The sequence below is a fragment of the Pinus tabuliformis genome, chromosome 9 (assembly GCF_031772625.1).
Source record: "Pinus tabuliformis cultivar Carrire ecotype Pingquan chromosome 9, CPIR1, whole genome shotgun sequence".
Taxonomy (NCBI): domain Eukaryota; kingdom Viridiplantae; phylum Streptophyta; class Pinopsida; order Pinales; family Pinaceae; genus Pinus; species Pinus tabuliformis.
Window position 1 is genome coordinate 1980654087 of NC_142307.1, and position 23505 is coordinate 1980677591.

General features: G+C 36.4%; 1 protein-coding gene across 1 annotated transcript; it reads left to right on the forward strand.

Moving 5' to 3' along the window:
* Positions 1-16203: 16203 nt before the first annotated feature.
* On the forward strand, positions 16204-22983 carry LOC149156950 (cytochrome P450 85A1-like). The gene is made up of 9 exons (XM_089445436.1): positions 16204-16475; positions 17977-18298; positions 18403-18552; positions 21391-21660; positions 21776-21862; positions 21958-22042; positions 22424-22530; positions 22650-22771; positions 22854-22983. Exons 1-9 carry the CDS (start codon positions 16279-16281, stop codon positions 22942-22944), a joined length of 1431 nt encoding a protein of 476 aa, XP_089301562.1. The 5' UTR covers positions 16204-16278; the 3' UTR covers positions 22945-22983.
* Positions 22984-23505: the final 522 nt, after the last annotated feature.

The window sequence follows — 23505 nt, forward strand, 5'->3', positions numbered from 1 at the left end:
AGATGCTAGTTTGATTTGTTGTGACAGGAAGTAAATAGGATTGCAAGTGAACCTTATTGACGAGCTACCAATGAGGTATGATGTGATGTTATTTCAATTTATTTTTCATGGCAATTATGTGCTTGGAACAGGGATGCATGAACATGCCTGGTTGGGTGGTTGAAATCAACTATAAGCATTAGCAGCAACGACAAAAGGAATTGGAACATGCACCAGTATGATGGTAAAGCACTTCAAGAGCAGGGCCATTGTGGGACATTGATACCCAATAATGTCCATTGATTTCCATGAACATGTTATGACCAATATGATGGTTTGAGGCAGGTATATGCCTTGGTTGTTTGATTTTCTGATGCGAGGAATCCTTGCTAAGGGATGGATCTCCCTGGATAGGGGATGTCGGGGAACTTGGAAGGTGAGTGACTACATGGAAGGGGGTGAACGTATTTCCCAAGGGATTGCGTTGCAGAGAAGGAAGGTCGGAGATATATTTTTTTTTGGTCATGAGCATTGCCAGATGGAATCAGATGCACATTGAGAGTGCACCCTGGAACAATGAGCCTGTAACTGTTCACTAAGAGGACAAGTGGCGTAGGATTGTAGCACTAGACATTGGATGTAGCTTTTACTATGACAGTGGATTCTGGACTTCCCGGGAAGGAGGTGAATCTTCGTATTTCTTTGGGCGTGAAGGTGTGAGCCTCTGGATTCCCTTGTTGTGGATGCAGGCATCGTCTCCTTTTATTTGTTGGTTTAGAAAATGTGCATATGTGTATATGTGGTTATTGTAAATATCGTAATGAGTTATGTTATAAAGCTCCAGTAAGTGGTATTGTTTTTATCTGGTCATGTTGTCATGATGTTTTGCTTTTGAGCAGGTTTTTCATTGTAAATACTGCAAGGAGCTAAGTTATAAAGCTCCATGGGCAGTATCTTCTATTTTCAACAATTTTGCTGAGGTCTTGGTGTGGTTTAACACCGAGGACAGTGTTCCCCAAGGGGGAGAGTTCTATAACAACCCTGGTTAAAATTCCATGCAACAAAAATAAATAAAGGAAAAATAAGACCACGGTCTTGAAGGGACACGTATTCCAAGCTAAATATTGGGTAGGACATCTTGGTGTGGGTGTCCATTTCGGTTTATTATGGCTAAGGAGATTGGAAAAGGCAAAGACAAAGGCATTAAAAGGAAAAAAGTCATTTTTGGCACATTTATTTATGAAAATAAAGGAAATTAGAAGAAAAGTAAGGTGAAATGTCATAGGTTGCACGTGATAAGGAAATTGAAGGAAAATAATGGAAAATGAAGAAAATAGAGGCCTCATTGATAAAAAGGCTTCTGAGGATCAGTTGGCAAGCTCTTGGCTCAAGCTTTTTCTCAGGTTTTGGAGCAAGGTAGGGAAGGACAAGGAAAGGAAAGGAAGGAAAGTAAGGATCAAGCAAGGAAGAGTAGGATCAAGCAGCTTCAGCAGGAATACTTGCAGGTAACATATTGCATGTGTCATTTCCTAATTGGTTTTGACCTGCATGGCTTTGCATATTGGTGTATGGCTCTCTTGCTGTCAGTGGCATGGTTTTTCCGTGTATGAAAATGTTTTCAACCTAGCCTTGCCTTTTTCGGATGCCATGGTGTGTTGGGATGTTTATCTCGGTTTTAATCTTTGGATTTTCTAGATAGATTTCAGAATCCGAGGTAGAGGTGGTCTCAAGGTTCATTCCCAAAGGCCTTGGAATCCCTTGACCGATTTTTGTGGGATACATGGTAAAACCTGAGGGAGGAGTCTTAGTTTAGGGCCTAGTGATCCGGGTTTGGATTTCAGTAAAGCCTGAGAGACTAGTCTCGGTTTAGGTCACAGTGATCCAGGATTGGATTGCAGTAAATCCTGAGAGACGAGACAAAAATTTCCTCAAGGATAGTGATGGATTCCAAATGACATTCCAAGTTTGATTCGGTTTTGTGATCGGAGCACCAGTTTTGGTGTGATCACTGTTTGGTGAAGGTGGAGGTGGTTTAACCTCTGGATTCCCTTGGTTTTTTTTGGATTAGTATATCAATGAGATTTCATATTCATGCTTGGAATATGGCACGAGGGTGAGTAGTTGAAAGAAAGAATTGGTCCAGCCATGTATACAGTGGGGTGGTACGTGGAAGTCCTAAACCTGGTCGGATTTTCCTATGATTAATGAAAGTTAAGTTCTCTTGCTTTTGCACCTGTTTATATGTGGATTTAATGGTTGTTATATCTATGTTATTTACATGGTTTTATGTTGGTTATAAGCATGGTTAGTTGACTGGTTCATGTCATGTTTGTTTAATGTATTTACTTGTAATTATTAAAATGATGGCTGCAAGTCCTAATTGATGTTATAACAGTTCAAGCGAGAAGGTGGTGATGCTCCTTGTCATTTTTCATAAGAGTTTTCATTCATTCATGCTATGTCTTGTATCCTAGACCTGTAGATTGCACTGATGCCAAGTGTTTGACAAAATGTCAGTCTCGGTTGGGGATGGTTAGGCCTAGTCCTAAGGTATATTTTTGGTATACTAGTCTTGACATCATGTCTTTGATGGATTTTGAAAGTTAGAACAAATTTTGGGCAGTGGTCGAAATTTTGGGCTAGAAAAGTGTCTTAAATTTCGTGGACACTAGCACAGGTTTTCTGGGGAAAGTCCCTAGACATGTACCTGCAGGCCTGTGAGAGCGTCCAGAGGTCCGTGGATGCTGGCATGCCCATAGCATGAGATCGTCCAGAGGTCTAAAAACTCAGTGGGACCTAGGGTTCAGGATGCCTGGGTGGTTGGAATGCCTCTTGGGAGTGTTGTTTCTGATGGGGAAGGTATGGTTGATGTGTTTCTGTCGATTCCATTTCCTTAAGGTCACCAAGGAGGTTGATTCATATCATAGTAGTCTCTCATCGCATTTTTACCCCGGTTGGTCGGTTACTTGGGTAGATGTGGGAGGAGGGTTGTCACATTGAACTAGTAAGAAATTTGTGTTATGTTGATTCAACCACACCCTTCCCTTCCCTCTCCCCCCTTCGCAATATAAGTGTGAATCCAACAAAATAATGTGAAGAGAAATTGTCATTGCCATTATCAATTACATGTGCACCAGATGTAGGAATTTACAGGGTAAGTTCCTCAGACAGAACACCAAAGGACACCACTCACAACCAGATCTCAGATCAATACACCAGTATTTTGACGTGGTTAAAACCCTCAAAGAGGGAAACAGTCCACATCCTGAGCCAACACGGCCACTTCAGGCAATTTATTAATAAAAGAATGAAAATTTACATATGATTCTCTCATAGACGGATTACCCTACAAATGACCCTCCATGCGCTTTAAATAGAATTCATGGACGAATCGGGTGTTAAGCCATAGATCAAGTGTCGGTAATACCGAGGAGAGAATGAACCGTCGGATAACTACATATCGTGACCGTCGGATTGTAAGTTACAAAATGTACAAGGTAAAGAAACACTTTACCTAACTCTATACTAGACCAAGTTGTACTTGACTATTTCCTATGTGTCGGAATATCCTAACATCCCCCCTTAAGAACAACTTAGGATAGGATTGAAGGATTTACAAATATGACACAATAGGAGAAGGAACGAGGCACTAGAGCCTATCCCCCCTTAGTGACAACTTCCTGAACTCCAACCATAATTCGAAGTTTAGTGAACTTTGCCGAGCTGTGAGAGCCTTTGTAAAGATGTCTGCAACTTGATCATCTGTTGAACAATATTGCACTTCAAGAACATGGTAATGAATGAGCTTTCTGATGAAGTGCATGTGCAGTTCAATGTGTTTGTTGCGCTGATGTTGGATTGGATCTTTGCATACCTGAATGGAAATTTGATTATCACACCAGTAGTTGGATGCTGCTGCTGAAAGCCAAACTCTGATAGGATCTAACGAAGCCACAAGGCTTCCTTACTAGCTTCTACGGCACCGCGATACTTTGCTTCTGCTGAAGAAAGAGAAATGACACCTTGTTTCTTGCAAGCCCATGTAATAGGTCCTGAACCAAGAGTGAACACATAACCTGCAGTAGACTTCCGATAATCAGGGTCACCAGCCCAATCGGAATCAGTGAAACCAACCAATAGAGGAGCTGCTTCGGCACTGTAATGGATCCCAAACTGAACTGTACCTCGAACATAACGAAGTATTCTTTTAGCTGCTTTCCAATGACTTTCACGTGGATTTTGCATAAACCGAGCAACAAGGCCAACGACAAAGGAAAGGTCAGGACGAGTATGAGTTAGATACAAAAGTTTTCCTACAAGTTGACGGTATAAGGTAGCATCAACTTCAGGGGAAGTACAAGTGACTGAAAGTTTGACTCTAGACTGGAAGGGAGAAGGGGCTAGCTTACAGTCTTCCATGTGAAAATGGCATAGAATATCACATGCATACTTGGACTGGGAAAAGGAAATACCCTCCTTGGATTGCAAGACTTGAAGACCGAGAAAATAATGTAAGTGTCCTAAGTCTGTCATTTGAAATTTCTTTTTAAGGTTGGACTTCACATGGTTTATAAGGTTGGGATCACTACCGGTAAGGATAAGATCATCAACATAAAGAACAAGAATGATAAGAGACTTGCCCACTTTCTTGGTGTAGATAGTATTGTCAGAATGACACCTAGAAAAGCCAGATTCTAAAAGAAAGCTATCCATTTTGGCATACCAAGCTCGAGGAGCTTGCTTGAGACCATAAAGGGATTTCTTAAGCCAACATACAAGGCTGGAGTCTGTTTTTATGAAGCCAATGGGTTGTTCCATGTAGATTTCTTCATGCAAGTCCCCATGCAAGAAGGCAGATTTAACATCCATCTGATGGACTTCCCATTTGAACGAGGCAGCAAGGGAAAGAACAAGGCAGATAGAGTTCATTTTGGAACCAGGGGAGAAGGTTTCAGTGTAGTCAATGCCTTCAACCTGTGAAAAACCTTTAGCAACAAGACGAGCTTTATGTTTATCAACTTTCCCATCTGGTCCATACTTGGTTCTGTAAACCCATTTGCATCTAACAAGTTTTCGTCCCTTTGGTAGAGGAACAAGATCCCATGTATCATTTGCCAACAATGAATGATATTCTTCATTCATAGCTGATTCCCAATCTGGATGGCCTGAAGCTTCTGCAAAGGTGTCAGGATCATAATTTACTGGAGCTTGAGCCAGTAAAGAAGAGGCTCTATCAAACTGAGAACGTGTGTGTCGCTGATCTGTAGGATCACCGGCAAGATCACCTGCTGCATCTCGAGTAGCACGAACCCATTTTGGAAGCTGAGGAGCTGAAGGAGGATCCTGAGATGGTGGGGGAGGATTGTCATCCTCACTTTCATCATCTGAAGAAGAAATGTTTTCAAAAGTAGAAGAGATAGGGAGAGGTGGCACATCCGCCGGACTAGGCTCGCAAGCCGATATATTTTCATCAAATTTTACATCTCTTCTAATGATAACATTTTTGGACTTAAATGGAATAAGTCTATAGCCTTTGACATCTTCAGAATATCCAACAAAAGTACATTTTTCACTCTTAGGTTCTAAAGCTTTATGCTTTTCATCTGGAATATGGGCCCACGCTTCACTTCCAAAAACACGAAAGTGACTTACATCTGGTTTGATTGAGCTCCATGCTTCTTCTGGAGTGATATTCTTTAAAGCCTTAGTAGGAGTGCGGTTTATTATGTAATTTTCACAGTTAATTGCTTCTGCCCAAAAACTAAGACCAAGTCCTTTAGATTGTAGCATACAATTAGCCATTTCCTTTAAGGTGCGATTCTTCCTTTCAGCTACACCATTTTGTTGTGGAGTATATGGAACAGTATGTTGCATTTGAATTCCATTCTCAGTGCAAAAGTTGATGAATGTGTTTTTAACATATTCTCCACCATTATCAGATCTTAGCTTAAGAATTTGATGTCCAGATTGTTTTTCAACAAAGGCCTTGAAGGCCAAAAATGTGTTAAATACTTCACTCTTGAGTTTTAAGAAGTATACCCAAGTGCATCTGGAGAAATCATCAATGAAAGTTAAGAAATACTTGCAGCCAGAGAATGAAACAACTGGAAGTGGACCACATAAATCACTATGCACAAGCTGTAAAGGGTCTGAGGCGTGCCAAGAGGCACGTTTTTCAAAACTGTCCTGATGATGTTTTCCGAGTACACATCCGGAACAAACACCATCTCTGCAAGATACCATAGGAATACCTGTCACCATATTTTCTTTACATAGATGCTGAAGGGAGCGATAGTTTAAGTGACCAAATCGCTCATGCCAAAGTTTGCTCACTTCATTGTTATGAGCAACAAATACTGAGGGAAGATTTGATGACCCAAAGTTGTGAAACTTATACAACCTTGTAGAATCATCAGCAATTCCAGTAGCTAAAATTTGTTTAGGATGTCTTAGGTCCTTGATTACAACATCATGAGGTGAAAATTCAACGATTTTACCTTCACCTGAATGAGTTATCTGATATACAGATAGAAGGTTACAGGATAAGGTTGGAACACATAATACATCATTAAACTGACCATTGTCTAGATGAACAGTTCCAGTCCCTACAACACTAAGAGATATATCATCACCAACATATATATTTTTGGTGTTACAACCATTTAAAGAAGAAAACATGGCTTTGTTTTTGGCCATGTGATAAGAAGCTCCAGAATCAATGAGCCACTCATGAGAATGAGAAGAAGAAGATACATTTAGTGCATAGCCAGACCGAGATGCTTGACAACCACATGCAGAAAGTGCCATTCCTGAAGATGAAGTTGAAGTTGAAGATTGCTCCAAATGGATGTTATGCTTCTTCATTGCTGCTTCCAAGGCTTCCATCTTCTTAAAGCATTTGGATTATAAGTGGCCATCTCGATTACAAAAGGTTCAATGTCTATCAGTCTTCTTCCATTTGTTTTTATTTGTCTGATCATTTTGTTGAAATGATTTTTCATTTTGAGGCTGAAATTTCTTAGGACCCTTGTTTGGTTTAGGACCATTCTTTTTAGGATATGACTTCTTAGGATTATTTGAATTTGGTTGCTTCTGGGCGGCTAACGCTTTCTTGGAAGATTTTCCAAGATTAAGAAGACCAAGGCGTAAGAGTTTTTCTTGTTCTCTTATTAAAGAATCACAAAAAGAGTCAAAGGAAAGGGACTTGTAGTCTGTTCCTTGAGAAATGAAGGCTTCTCTTGTAGAATGGAAGGTGGAAACAAACACAGAGTAGGCTGGTCCCATCTTAGTAAGAATGGAATAGATAAGGTTACTATCTTCTTTCTTAACCTTAACACCTTCCAAGAGATATTTAAGGGTCTTGAACTTGGACAAGAAATCTTCAATGCAGGAAAAATTATTAGGGTCCAATGTAAGCAACTCATTTTCAAGTTGATGGGCTCTAAGTTCATTTTTAATCCCAAAAACTTTATTGATTTTTTTCATTGCTTCATCAGGAGTATCAAGTTCTGCAATATGGAATCTAAGATTTGGAGAAATAGACATCCCTATCAATCCACGTGCTTGATCTTGCCTATTTTCCCATTTAGCAGCCTTATCTTCATCCTTCGGTTTCTTTTCTTGGCCTGAGGCTATTCTGTAGAGACCTTTACTTCTAAGTAAATCCTCAATGTAGGATAACCATTGGAAGTAGTTGGTGCTGTCAAGGGTAACTTGGTATTGACTTTCCATTTCAACAGAAACTGAAGCTAAAGATGCTGAAACTAAGTGTTCCAATGGATAGATCTCGAAAAATTAGGCTGGTTTAAAAAAAACGGCTCTGAAAACGGCTTCCGGATGAAGAAGTTATGCTTTTTGAAAAAAACGTTGTTGAAGATGCCGACGAAGTGCGAGAATGTGCGGAAATGAAAAATCCGCCCTCACAAAAAGGAGATTTGAGCCCAAGACCTCTACTCTCTTAAAATAGCTTTGAACCAATTGAGCTATACAAAAAATTTGAGAGAGAGAGAGAGGGGGGGGGGGGTGATGCTTTGGATTGCGTGCTTGCTTTGAGAAAGCTCTTTTTCCCTACAAAACAAAAAACACAAAACCCAACATGGACATGCAAAGAAAACGAACATTACGGCTCGAAGTTAGCTTTAGCTGAAAAACTAAATATCTTCAAAAATGAACCTTGCGGCTCAAAGTTAGCTTTAGCCAGAAACTAAATATTTTCCTCAATGTTTCTGATTTTCCGAGATCACACTAAGGCGCAGGGAAAAGAGCATATGCATGAGAAAAATCCTTCCTTTCTGTTTCTGATTTGCCTAGATCGCACAGAGTCGCAGGGCAAAGAGCATACGCAGAAATGAAAGGTATAGATCCGGTAATAAAAAAGCTAAATAAACCGAAACCGAAATAAATAGAGAGAAAATAACTGTAAACTGCAAATAAACACTGTATACCTCCAGATCTTAAAAATGACGCAGCTAGGGCTACCGGAAACCTTTTCGCATGAAACGAAAGGGGTTCCTCACTGGAACAGGTGCTCCCAACACAACAGAGCAGTCCTTTCGGCCCGAAAGCAGTTAGAAATAGTAGATCTAGGAAATGACAGTCAGATGCAGTTCTATCGGCTTCAGATTTGGATCACCAACGGACGCGGCCCTCAAATAGCTCTGATACGATGTAGGAATTTACAGGGTAAGTTCCTCAGACAGAAAACCATAGGACACCGCTCACAACCAGATCTCAGATCAATACACCAGTATTTTGACGTGGTTAAAACCCTCAAAGAGGGAAACAGTGCACGGCCTGAGCCAACGCGGCCACTTCAGGCAATTTATTAATAAAAGAACGAAAATTTACATATGCTTCTCTCATAGATGGATTACCCTACAAATGACCCTCCATGCGCTTTAAATAGAATTCATGGACCAATCGGGTGTTAAGCCATGAATCAACTGTCGGTAATACCGAGGAGAGAATGAACCGTCAGATCACTACATATCGTGATCGTCGGATTGTAAGTTACAAAATGTACAAGGTAAAGAAACACTTTACCTAGCTCTATACTAGACCAAGTTGTACTTAACTATTTCTTATGTGTCGGAATATCCTAACACTAGATACATTTTTTAAGAAGGCTCGAGTTTAGTTTAGTCCTTACTTCATATTAATAAAAAAAACCCAAGTTTAATTTAGTTATTGCTTCTTATTAATGGGAAAGACCCTAGCTCAAATTAGGTTTCCTACAACTATAAGCCCTAGACTAGGTGCAATAGGCACAAGCCACACTTAAGAAGAAACTCATGAGTCAACCTCTTAAGGATGAGACATAATAGTGAAGGCATATGCCTGCCCTTTTTTTTAAGATACAATGAGCCAATGTCTCATTGGAAATTTGAACCCACAGAAAAGAAGCGGGAAAGAGAGGAAATAGAGTAATGGGCAAGGCAGGAAAAAAAATGAAAGGGTTGGAAGCAACCTCCAGCAGAGGACCAAGTAAAAGAGGAAGGAAGACCGAGAAGGAGAATATGCAGAACTTGATAAATGCTTACGTGGTTGGCACACCGTCAGAGATGAAAGCACAAATATCTGAGTGGGAGAGGGAGCTAAACGATAGTATAGCAACTCAGGAGATCAAGGCAGAAGAATGGGAAACCATGGTTAAAGACCCCAGGAATGCCAGAGGATGTCGAACGTTGTTCTGAAAAACAATTCAACAGTACTGGGTCATGAAGAATATCTTGGACCAAGCAATGACAACATATAAGGAGCGAGAGTGATGAAAATGAGATTAACTCAGACAAATATATAAATCACACATAAAAATCAGACACAAAATATTGGCGGAAAAAGGCTGATGCCTCATGCTTCTCTCTCACTTTCATTCATACAAAAATAATTAAATATAGTGTTACAAATAAATAGATGAGAGGTAGTGTTCTCAAGATAGTGCGTGCTATCTTATACACTTTTGGTTGAGATAATTTCTCCTTTGGTTGAGATAATTTCTCACCAGACACACACCAATATAGGAGTTACCTAAACTAACTCCTATCTTAGAGGAACAACCCAAGGGTTAGGCACAAATTCCTAACTTGGAATATTTAATTAATTAATTTATTTTTGGATTTATTATTGTTTTATGAGAGAGGCTAACATTCCCCCCTTCAATGATAAATCCAAAATAAGAACGAGGAACCATCTTCCAAGTTCTCATGTTGATCCTCAAAAACATTGCCTGAAAAAAACCGCCAAAACTGGATGCTAGAAAAAACTCAAATCTGAAGAGAACATGAATCAACTGCATGCCTGATTCATCTCTGAATGTTGCTTGAAAACTCCATCACGCGCCAAGCCGCAAAAGGATCCAACTGTCCTTTGTTTGAAAACAACATCCGGTGTCCACTGACACAATTTGATGAACGCCCATTGGCGTGTTTTGCTGATGATGATTGCCCACTGGCTGAAGATGTCGAAAAACAACTCAATGTTGCTTTTGCTATGATGAAAGCTGCTCACTGCTGCTTTGGCTGTCGATCGCCCACTGGCGAATTTGCTGATGCTCACTGCTGATGACAAATGCCCACTGGCTGATGACAAATGCCCACTGGCTGATGAAGATGCCCACTGGCTGCTTCGCTGATGTTGTCGAGACTTTCAGTCTGACAACCACTTGTCAATTTCATTGACATTTTCCCCCCTTTGTCAGCTGAAAGGAGAGACAATCTTCTCCAAAATATATTTGAACTCCCCCCCTTCAGGTGTAGGAGAGTTTCACTGTTGTACTCCCTCGTTCAACTGCATGAGAGTACCATCATCGGTTCACTGCTGGCTGCACTATGTGTGATTGTAGTCGATTGTAGAACTGAGACAATCTTTTGACTGTGGATAACCATTCCCAAGGATCAATCCAGTCATAATGTATCTTCAATCTGGCTGATTTTTGTTGGTTGCGACATTTTTCTGAGGAATGATTGGGCTTGCCACAATGGCAACAAGGATGGAGATCAAAACACTGATATTCCATATGACCAGTTCTTTGACAATGAGAACATTTCGGTTGGACATCAACTTCAGGTTGCGTGCAATTATGTTCGTCTGCAACTTTTTCAGAACTTGTTGAGATGTGTTGTTCAAGAAATCCTGCACTCACAAACTTAATTTGCTTGTAATAATCTGGGATATGTAAGTTGGTGTCATCAGTGACATATCCTAAGCCTTGTCGATTCTTGTTATTTTGAATCTCTTCCCAGGGCTTGATGATGGGTTTGGAAGAAATTTGAATTTGATCATGAACAACTTCGACACTTGAAGTTGTTTGGATGTGTGATTTGGAATCAACATTTTTATCTTCATCTGTATGGTTGAATGACTTGGAAGAAGCACTCTTTTGTTGCATCTCATCTCTTTGTAGTTGCGACTCTAGTTGAAGAAACTCAATGGTGTCATGTGTTTGTTGTAGATGCCGTGAAAGATCAGCAAGAGTTTCTTTGCTGATGTGCACCATGTCTTCATCACTGGAGATGATCAAACTGTGAAGAATGTTTAACCACTGAATATGTTGCACCATCTGAACTTGCTCACTTGAAATCAGGTTCTCTTGTCGTAGATGTTGTGCTTGGAACCGTTTCACTTGACTTTGTTACTTGAATGACAGGCTCGCTTGCTATGGGACTTGAATGGCATGCTCGCTTGATTTGTTGCTTATTGTACTTGCTGAGAACACTTGCTAGAGTTGTAGAAATTTCTTGCTTAAACTCTGGAATTCACGCTCGCTTGATGACGATTGTGTTTGTGTGAATGCTCACTTGCCTTACTTGATGACTTCACGCTCACTTGAAGGAATAGCTATGCTCGCTTGATGTCGATCTCAACTTGCTTGATTGGTGTTAGAGTTGAACTTGTTTGGTTGCTTTGATGGTTGCTACAATGAACTTCACTCTGGCTCGCTTGAAAGTTTGAACTTTGTACTGTTTTGACGCAAATTGCTTGAATTAATACTCACGCTTGCTTGCAGGAGATGTGAACTTGTTGCTTGTTTGCTTTAGAGTTAAAAATCGTGCATTCACTTGATTCTGCTTAAAGGAAGGGTGTCGAACACTGTCGAAAATGCACCCAAAAAAGCTTACAATGATTTTAATGACTCACTACAATGAATTTAGTTTGACTCAATTCAAGACTTGGGTGTCGGTTTCAACCGAGAATGCACCCTTACAATTCAATGTGATTTGAGTTTGATTACAAGTTCAACAATGTTGATGTAGACTGTGCGCTGAAGCGTTGAAGTTTACAGATTCATTAACTTGAATGTAGTGATGTAGACTTTGCTTTGAAATGCTGGAGTTTGCAGATTCATGAACTTGATTGTATTGAGTGAATTTGTTTGTTGAGGTAGAATTCCGATGTTGAAAACTTTGATTATTTGTTGTAGTGACGCAAATGCATGTGTTGAACTTAATTATCCTTCCTTGCAGCTATTTTGTTACATGTGTTGTGCTTGCTTGCATTGAACTTTATGTGTGTTAAATGAGATCATTTATGTGTCAAAACTAGACACAAATAAAAATGCAACAACATGAAACATGCACCATCATCAACACACTCTTCGTGTAGCTAAGATCCCCTTATTCAATTTCGGGCGGATCTAGGACACAATCACCACAAAAAATGATTTTTTTATTAAACTTTAGATTACATAATATTCAATTTCTCAAGCAATGAGAATGTCAAGCTCACAAATGCTTGAAGCAACTTGTCTTCAAAAAGTTTCTCTTATGACTTCAAATATGACTAAATGAAATTCACCTTCAACAACAAATAGAAACCTTCCATCTGTGCCAGGTACATGAAAAAATGGGCATTTTACAATATACAAGAATCAGGAGTACATTACATATTTATGAAGACCGAACCTAGCTACCTATTTCAACAAAGAAATCTGCATCTAGCTTTCCCATCTCACACATTCTGCTCTGCAGTCTCTTGTAATGAACATAGGGGCGTTTCACTTACAGCTGCTAAGGAGTCTCCGTGGAGGTAGACATCATGTTTGGGGCAGCCAGAAAATTTACAATGATATTAAAGCACTGGAATTCAAATTGTCACCTTCGTGGTTGCCTCAGGCAGTGTGGTAAAATAGTCAGTCGACAGCAGGAAAAACTGGAGAAAAGCCCGTGGCTCACGTCTGACCTTCAAAATTTGGATCATGAAGAATAACAAGGGCCCAGGCCCCAAACACACAATCTGCAGCAGGAAATTAACAAAACCACAAATTGCTTTGCTTCCAAAAGTTCAGATACCAATAAAAACAGATGCTCACACCCAAAAAATCGAGGGGAAAATGCCCATGAACAGTTATTCCGCCACCATGATTTGAGATGCCAATGAAAACAGCTTCCCATGCCAAGGAAATTGAGGGTAAAATGTCCACGAATTCTTGTTTTCACTCCACAAATTTAGATGCCCATGCCCATGAAACAGAGGGCAAAACCTCCACAAGTTCAGACGCCCAGAAAAATGATGATTGAAACATGCCTGATAACTTGGTTGCTCCACAAATTAAGAAAATAATTGTTTTCTCATTTCTTCTTTTCATGTTCTTGATGTCTTGCAATCTAATTCAAGGATCCCTGTTGTGAATGTCTGTTGTAGTGAAATGCAGCAGAAAATTCCAGAACAGAATTGAAAAGCACAGACTATAGCTTAGATAACATAATTAAAAATGCAACACCATTTCTTTTTATCGCATTCGTGGATGCTTTTCACCACACCACATGCCAATGAGAAAGGAATGGGAGTGTGGACATTACACCTGATCATCTACTAGTCCTGGTTCATGGAATTATGGCAAGCCCAAGTGATTGGAAATATGTAGAAGCTGAGCTGAAAAGACGCCTTGGAAATCGATTTTGCAGATATGCTAGTGCAGCCAACTCCTACGCTCAAACATTGCACGGAATTGAAGTAGCTGTAATAATTTCATCAAATAATTCGATCTTTCTGGATGGCAGGGATCGTTCTGGAAAATAATAAGCGCACCTTTCAGAGATGAAGACAATCTGGTGACTGCATTAATCTCCTTGCTGGCACATGGAAATCTGAAGATTGAGCTAGATTTGCAAGGGACATTCGACCTCCATTAGTCCACTGAAAAGAACTATAAGAATTCAACCCAAATGGTAATTTTGGACTGACAATATTTATGAGGCAGTCGTACCAGAGAAGAGCATTCAGCCCTCTTATTCGGCCCTCTGAAATACACCTTTTATCTTGCACGAAAATAACAACACGGCCCTGAGAGATGACTTGGATGTCAAGCTTAATTATTTTGGTCTTTCTGCTACAAAAACAAACTCGGACTCACTAAACAGCAATCATTTCGGCCTCTCCAAATGACAATCCTTGGCACCGTGTTCTTCATCAATTAAATCAGGGACAATCTCCTTGGTAGCTCAAATCTGGCTGCCCAACAATTTCGCAACACAGGAATACCCTTGGCATAGCCGAATCCTTCCCTCAAAGCTTTGATACCACATGATGAAAATGAGATTAACTCAGACAAATATATAAATCACACATAAAAATCAGACACAAAATATTGGCGGAAAAAGGCTGATGCCTCATGCTTCTCTCTCACTTTCATTCATACAAAAATAATTGAATATAGTGTTACAAATAAATAGATGAGAGATAGTGTTCTCAAAATAGTGCGTGCTATCTTAGACACTTTTGGTTGAGATAATTTCTCCTTTGGTTGAGATAATTTCTCACCAGACACACACCAATATAGGAGTTACCTAAACTAACTCCTATCTTAGAGGAACAACCCAAGGGTTAGGCACAAATTCCTAACTTGGAATATTTAATTAATTAATTTATTTTTGGATTTATTATTGTTTTATGAGAGAGGCTAACAGAGAGGAATCGAAGGAGGACAGACCAACCGAGCCTAGTATGAAAGATCTGCACATGGAGATTGTAGTTATCCAGATGCAATTGTACCGAAACAACCTCACGGTGAACAGTAATGAACAGAGGATATAGGACATGAAGAGAAGCGAAATCTCGGGATCCAGTGCGAAAGCCCCAGCCCTGGTGGATTCATCAAATGAATGAAGCAGGTCCTCAAATAGAATTTTGTTTATATGTCGGCTAGCATTTACTGTTTTAATTTGAATTTTATAGCAGATAAAACTGCCAATGTAGCCTGGATGGTCATGAAAACTCACTTTAAATTTTGGACAGCATTCGGGCAGGTTGAGGCCACCTGCAAATTTTGTTAAAGATATACGTATGTTTAGGAAATATTAATAGAAAAAAGATCTACAAAACTTACAAAAAAACAAACAAACAAACAAACCAACAAAGAAAACTTTATGTAATATCAATTATATTATTTTCACAAGTCATTTGTTAATTTCACATTAAATAGTGAAGAATCTTCCATATTAAAAAGTAAATTAAGCTATTTTTTAATTTATTTTATTTCTAATTCAAATATTTTATTTATGACCCATATTAACTTTTTTTTTATATCATTTTTTATTTATTTATTAATATAAATATTATTATATTAATTTTAAATACAACATAGTAAAATACGGTTAAATACAATAAATTTAAGCGAATTCAATATAAACATCCATAATTCTTAAAAATGAATGAATATTTACCTTTCACTTCAACTGCAAAAATGAAAGCAATGAATATTTGCCTTTCACCTCAATTACAAGAATCAAACCAAAAACATATTTTCTACTAATGTTGAATAAAAAGAAAAAAAACAATCTCGGAATTTAGTGTCTTTACATCTATCCATTAAATATTACTCTATGATCCTCAATATTTACAATGTTGCTGTTAGATTGAGTTATGTTGAAAATGACTCCACGTTAGTGTTAGATCGAGTTGAAATGACTCGGTGCCTCCGTGAAGCTCATCCAATTTCTAAATCTCAGCGCGCTCATGGCAGACAACAATCCTCAAAAGTCGTGACATTAAAATTTAAAAAATGCCGCTAATGCTTTAGAGACGTGTTATTACAATTAAAAAATTAACAAAGCTAACTGCTGTAAAATAATGGCGATATGTGATGATGAAAGGCCACCAATATTTACTCTGATATTATCCAGTGATGTGCATATACAACCTCCGCGCCCGCGCATTAATGGTCAATATAATTAAACAATATAATTGCGATTTGTGAGGTTGAAATGAGGCTTCTACTTTTCACCCGCTGGCTGCCTTGGCTGAGGAACGCTTGTAAGGGTCGCTATATTTGTGCATCCATTCCACTGCGAGACTCATCCTGCAATGGAGACCAGTATGATGATAGGGATACTAGTAGCAGGGGCAATGGCAATGGCAGTGCGGCGTTTAGTCATACAACGGCAACGGCCAAAGAGGAACCAGGGGAATCTGCCCCCAGGGGCTGTAGGATGGCCCCTTCTCGGAGAGATTATCTCATTTTATTTTCGGACGCAGAAATTCATGGAGGAGAGGCGTAAAATGTAAGCACCTAATTATGTTCAGTACTTTTTTAAGAATTGCTCCTTACCCAGATAAGCTAGATGTCCTGAAGCCTAAGTAGAGGTAGGGAATCTCTAAATGTAGCAGACCCAGCATTAGTATGCAAAGCTCAAGGTTGTAGAATTGAGCTCAAGCAAATGTTTTAGATATGTTTTACAGTGTAATTTGATGGTAGATTTTGGAACATTTTTCTTTTTTGGTATTTCATTTTTATTTATTAATTTTAATTTTTTAAGAATATTTTAAATATGTAATGAAAATGAGAATGAAAGTATAGTGATTTCACTTTTATTCATTAAATTTTTAAAATATTTCAAAATTTGTAGTGAAAATAAGGATGTCTTTAATAGTCTGAAACTTCAACTTCAAAGTGTTGAAGGGACCTTAGTTATCTTGGCTATGGTGTGTTAAGATTGAGATTTTTTTGTTTTCCTTTATTTTTGATTCACAAACTTTTCATATGATCAAGAATTTGAATTTAGGTTATTTAAAGAAATGAACTTATTTTTAGGTTCATCCGGCTAAGGATAGCTTATGAGACAGATTGCTTCTTCATCGTGTTGATGTATTAGGCCGTTTTCTTGTGAAGCCTCACAATAAACGCCCTAGCTTCTCGACAAACCCCTCTTCACAATAAGCCCTCATTGCTAAATAGATTATCCCAAGAGTTAGATTGTCTTTGAAGGTCTGGCATTCTAAAATGAACTGCTTTTTTGTTTCCACTTTTGGGAACAACAAAAAATACATTCTCTTTCCTCCCACACTTCTTTTAGCTTTTTCCAGCCCCTTCTTTTGGCTTTTTCCAAAGCCCTGTTTCACAATGAAGTTGATGAGACTTAGTCCTTAATTAAGCAATAAAAATTTTGGCTCTCCAAGAAATATTAGTCTTTTTGTTAATGATTATGAGTGGGATTAAACACTTCAATATATTATTTTTTCTTTGTCCCTAGCTCTTAACTCTAATTTATATATGTTAAATTAAATTTGATTGTAAATTTCAATAAAATTTTGAATTTAAGTTATTTATATATGTTAAATTTAATTGATTATTATTTATATATGTTAAAGTTAATTTGATTGTAGATTTTAAGAAAATTTTGGAATCTGATAGATAAGAGTGAAATCACTTGTGTGTTTATTAAATATTTCAAAATATTTCTGAAAACCATCAAAATAAAGATTACATATAAAATATCCATTTTTAAGTTCTGGTCATACATAAAAACTCTTGAAAACTGAAATGTTTGAATGAAGTATCTTTATTTATGTCTATTGCAGATTCCAAAAATATCCTAGAATCTAGCGGTCTAGACCCATTGTTTGAGGCTCTCCTAACCCTCAAATTCTCATATATTTCAAAAATCTGCAATAAACATAAAGCATGAGGCTCTGCACCTTCTTCACCTGAACTTTTGACCTAGCAACCCCAATCCCAACTAGCTGTCAGGGATGAAAGATGAACATCTGCGCACATTTCTGCAGGTATGGGAACGTGTTTAGAACAAGTATTTTGGGATATCCAATGTTAATCTCAACTGATCCCGATGTCAACAAGTTTATTCTGCACAACGATGATCGGCTTTTTGTTCCTCAATATCCGTCCCACTTCACACAGTTATTAGGAAAGTGGAATATCTTTGCAGCTCGTGGAGATTTTCACAAGAGAATGCGAGGAACTGTCTTGCGTTTCGTGAATATTTCGGTTGTCAGAGACCAGCTTCTGTTGGAAATACAAAATATCATAACTTCCAGTTTGTCAGGTTGGGGAGGAAGAAATGTGAATGTCCTGCAGGAAGCAAAAGAGGTCATCACGCGGTCTAATGTTCGATCCTTCATTCAATTATTATCTAATGACTATTGCATTTTTTATAATAATTGCCTGGATTCGACTCGGTTTGGATGGTGCAGATGATATTTTCGCTCATGGCTAGTCACATATTAAGTCTTTCAGCGAGCCCCGAACTGGAGAACATGAAGCGCGATTTTTGTGATGTGATAAAGGGCGTTTACAGCGTCCCATTGAATGTCCCTGGCACAACTTACTACAAAAGCTTTCAGGTAATACTATATATTAATGGATGCAGGAAGATTTTCTTAGTTGCATCATTATTAAATATATTATACAATAAAACAATTATAAAATAATAATTATGTCGATAGGCTTGGTATTCTGTGCCTTGTATTCTTCAGAATAGGGGTTCCAAGTTTAAATTTAATAAGGATTGAATTGATGCAATTAGGAGTTTACAAAATCCATAATCATTTATCTTCTTTAACTCATTCGCCTGTGAGACTTATGATTGTATGACATGTGAGCACTTCTATCTACTTATATTATAATTTTATGCGTGCTTTGGCATTGACATGATACTTTCATAGTATAAATTAGCAACAAAAGAATATATTTCAGGAGTGAAGCATTTGTATTGAAATTCATATAATATCTCATTTCTCTTTGAGATTTATGATTGTATGACATGTCCTCACTTCTATCTACTTATATTATAACCTTATAACCTTATGTGTGCTTTGGCATTGGCATGATACTTTGATAGTATAAATTAACAACAAAAGAATATATTTTAGGAGTGAAGCACTTGTATTGAAATTCATATAATATCTCATTCCCCTTTGAGATTTATGATTGTATGACATGTGCGCACTTCTATCTACACTTCTATCTACTTATATTATAACCTTATTTGTGCTTTGGCATTGGCATTGGCATGATACTTATATAGTATAAATTAACAACAAAAGAATATATTTCAAGAGTGAAGCACTTGTATTGAAATTCATATAATATCGCATTTCCTTTTGAGATTTATGATTATATGACATGTGCGCACTTCTATCTACTTATATTATAACCTTATGTGTGCTTTGGCATTGGCATGATACTTTCATAGTATAAATTAACAACAAAAAAACATATTTCAGGAGTGAAGCACTTGTGTTGAAATTCATATAATATCTCATTCCCCCTCGAGATTTATGATTGTATGACATGTGCACACTTCTATCTACTTATATTATAACCTTATGTGTGCTTTGGCATTGGCTTGATACTTTCATAGTATAAATTAACAACAAAAGAATATATTTCAGGAGTGAAGCACTTGTATTGAAATTCTTTTAATTGATAAAAGTGTTTTTTGTGATTCATATTTAAAAATAATTAATAATTAATTTGAAAATTTTAAATATTAATATTGAAAAAATTAACATATTATTGTTAAAATTAAGATTGATTCTTAGTCTTTAATTAAATTGATTAAAAAAATTTATTCAAATCAATATCCAAAAACAATTAATATAAAAACCCTAAACAATTAATATGAAACTTTAAAAATATAATTATTAGAATAAGGATTGATTCCTAATCTGTTTTAGGATTTAAGTTAATATTAAATTGGTGTATATGAATTTTTATTTATAAGACAAGTGATCTGTTTTTATTTGATAATTTTGCTAAAATTTATGAAGTGTACAGACTCTACTCATTAAATTTATGAAGCTTTGAATTAGTAGCTTGTTAAAGAATGCATAATCTTAGAAGAAGGGTGTTGATCCCAAGAAAGATGAAGTTGTATTATATTATTTGGTAAGTGTTGGCTTGGATGTTCTTAGTGAGACTTTGGGAACTTATAACCTCTTAATAAAAAACTTACTCTTAAATCATTAAACTTATTCTCTAAAAAAAAACTAAAAACTTTTAAACCATTAACCTATTCTCCTGATTTTCTAAAACACTTATAAATCAACAAGCACTTTTAACTCTCTCTTTCTCACAAAACTTATTATTTAAAAAATAATTAGTTTGATTTTAAATTTTTCAATCTATTTAACAAACTAATTCTTTTAATCATCCATTTTTTATAAGCTATTTAAATTATTCTCATAATTTTCTAAAACACTTAAAATCAACAACTATTTTTAAATCTCCCCTTTTCACCCAACTTATTAATAATAAATAAATAATTAATTTAATTTTGAATTTTTCAATCTACTTAATAATTTTCCAATCCACTTAACAAACTAATTCTTTTGATCATCCATTTTTTATACAGTTCAACCGGCCATAGTGCCAATGTTTGAGCCAGTGATCATATTTGACCAGCGATCTCCTCATCTTATAGGGATTTGTTTTTTAGAAAGGTATTTTTCAACTTTGTGCGAAAAACTCCTCATCTTATAGGATTTGTTTTTTTAGAAAGGTATTTTTCAACTTTGTGCAAAAAAACCACCTCTGAGTTTTTACCAATTATATATCTATTTTATGCCAGAAATCACTGGTAAGTTTTTACCAATAATATATGTAATAATTTTCTAATTGTTTATTTATTTATTTTTCTCACTCACCATTATAGTATTTAGATTGATTTAATGGAAGAATAATTTAATAATCTAATTACTAGATGTTGTTATTAAAATTATATAAAACTTAACCTCTATTAAATGTAATCTAAATATCTTTTAAGTATCCCAACACCACAAGTAATTGAGGGGAGAGACTTATTTTATAATTCAGTATGATGTGTAAGAATGTCTGTCCTTCATCAAAATTGATAATGCGTAGAGATGTCTACTCTTCATCAAAATTAAAATTTTACTCATATAAACCAAAAACAAAAACAAAAACAAAAACAAAAACAGACACAGACACAAACACAAACACAAACAAAACAAAACAAAACAAAACAAAAACTTGTAATCAAAACAAATAAATCTCTCTCTGCTCATATCAAATCTATATTTAAAATAAACCTATACAGATTCCTATCATCAACCCCTCCCTAACCAAACCTTACAATCACCACCTTCCATATGTGACCAATTGTATATGAAATGCTTTGAAACCTTTATCATCTGTTAGAATTTCCTTTGAATTTGCAGATAAGGCAGAAGCTGTCTAATCAGATCAAAAGCATCATCGAGGAGAGGAAAAAGAACATGTCGTCCAACCATTCATATGACGACCTGTTATCGTCCATACTGAAAGATGCGACAGAAAAAGAAGCTGCAGGCAAAACTGAATTTACAACGGAGCAGATAGTAGATTTAATTGTGCTGTGTGTGTTCGCCGCCGTTGAAACTACACCAAGGACAATGGCGTGGGTAGTGAAGCGTCTATCTGAAAATCCACATATCATTTCAGAACTCAGGGTTTGTATTTTTTATATTAAAAAGAAAAAATTCACTGAAATCACACTAGTAGTTTAAAGAGATATATGGATATCACCTTATCTGAGGATTATGACAATAATCCCCGTTGACTCAGGAAGAACACGAAGCAATCAGACGGAGCAAAGGAGACACTGAGAGTCTATCATGGGAGGACTATAAATCAATGACGTTTACCAGAAGTGTAAGTTACTGTATAAACACCATAACAACTGATCTCCTTTTTCTGTCAAAACCTAATGAGAACATCAAGAACTGAATTCCAGTTTGTCTTCTCAGGTGATCAAAGAAACGTTGAGATTTGGGAACCCACCTCTCTACAACTTACTGTACAGAAAAGCTATTGAAAATGTGGAAGTGAAAGGTATGGAACGTTCTCTATAAGAAACTGCACTATGTTATTATTAGCATATTTTTTTGCTCTTTATACTGGAGTGCTTTTTTATATTTGCAATGAAAACACTGAAATTTTAGAGTATTTTTCTATATTTGGTGGATGGTAAAGTTTGGTTTAGGGGAATCCAAGAAAGTCTAACGTTGTTTAGCAATAACTAGTAATAATATAAAAAAACTTTACTTCACCAATTAATGGCTATATAAACTAACCCTTAACTATTCTTATATAGATAGTGGATTCTAAAATATTATTTTAATGGATATAGTGAAGTGTTTGATTTTACTGAGTTTTGTTCCATAAAATTTATGTATGATCGTGATTTCTGACCAATCGTGCTCTTATGTGAAGGATATACAATTCCCAGAGGATGGACGTGCATAATATATGATCAATTCACCAATATGGATAGCCAGTACTACGAAAACCCTCTTGTCTTCAATCCTCGCCGGTGGCAGGTGTGACATGAACCCATGGCTTGTGAACTTAAAATTATTCTGAGCAGCCTTTACTTGTCTATCTGGTTTTGTTAAAATTATTATCAGTAGGATTTATATTGTTATCACACAACTTTCAGAGCAAGGATACAGATCAAGCGCCCTTTATACCTTTTGGAGGAGGCCCTAGGCTTTGTCTCGGATATGAGTTAGCTATGGTGTTTATTTCCGTTTTTCTGCATCAGCTTGTCACAAAATTCAAGTAAGCTATAAATATATTATCTCGTATATGATTCTTCTTTCACCAGTTGATGTTTCACCAGGCTTTTCATTGTTTCATGCAGATGGGAATGTATTCCCAGTACCAAGCCAAAGTGGTTTGATTCGCCCTTCACCTTAACAATGGATTGCCAAATTCATGTACGCGATCGTTGATGGCCAAAATTGTTGGGTGAACAGTGATACACCTTTGTCACAACATTGGAATCATAGTTTATATGTATATTTGTAGGTACGATAAAAGGATTGTGATGCAACATTTAAATTATGAAAAGTTTCAAATTTATCATCCAACATTTAAATAATGATAATGCTAGATCATCTTATCCAATATTTACATTATAAAAGGTTTAAATTACATTATAGTGTAAATATTGTATTAAAATTTTTAATTATAATATATCTGATGATTATTATATTTAGAAAATCGGATATTGTATTAAAAGATTTTAATTTATATTTGTAAAATTAATAAAAATATTTAATTATATTATATATAAATAATATTATTTTTTAATTTTTTAATATAAAAATTTTAAAATAGTTTTATTGAGGCTTTATCTAAATGTTTAATAGGTTAATATATTGAAAAAATAAGAATATTTTCATATATAAAAATGTGAAAATTATATAAAACCACACCACATTCTTTTTAACTTAATTTTTTTTTAATATTCTATTTATATATAAAATAAAATAAAATCTTAAATTTCTTTA

Coding starts and splice junctions, on each gene's coding strand:
- LOC149156950 (XM_089445436.1), top strand. CDS start 16,279: ATGGAGACCAGTATGATGATAGGGATACTAGTAGCAGGGGCAATGGCA. Junction 22,531..22,649: donor TCAATCCTCGCCGGTGGCAG/GTGTGACATGAA, acceptor CACAACTTTCAG/AGCAAGGATACAGATCAAGC. Junction 22,772..22,853: donor CAGCTTGTCACAAAATTCAA/GTAAGCTATAAA, acceptor TGTTTCATGCAG/ATGGGAATGTATTCCCAGTA.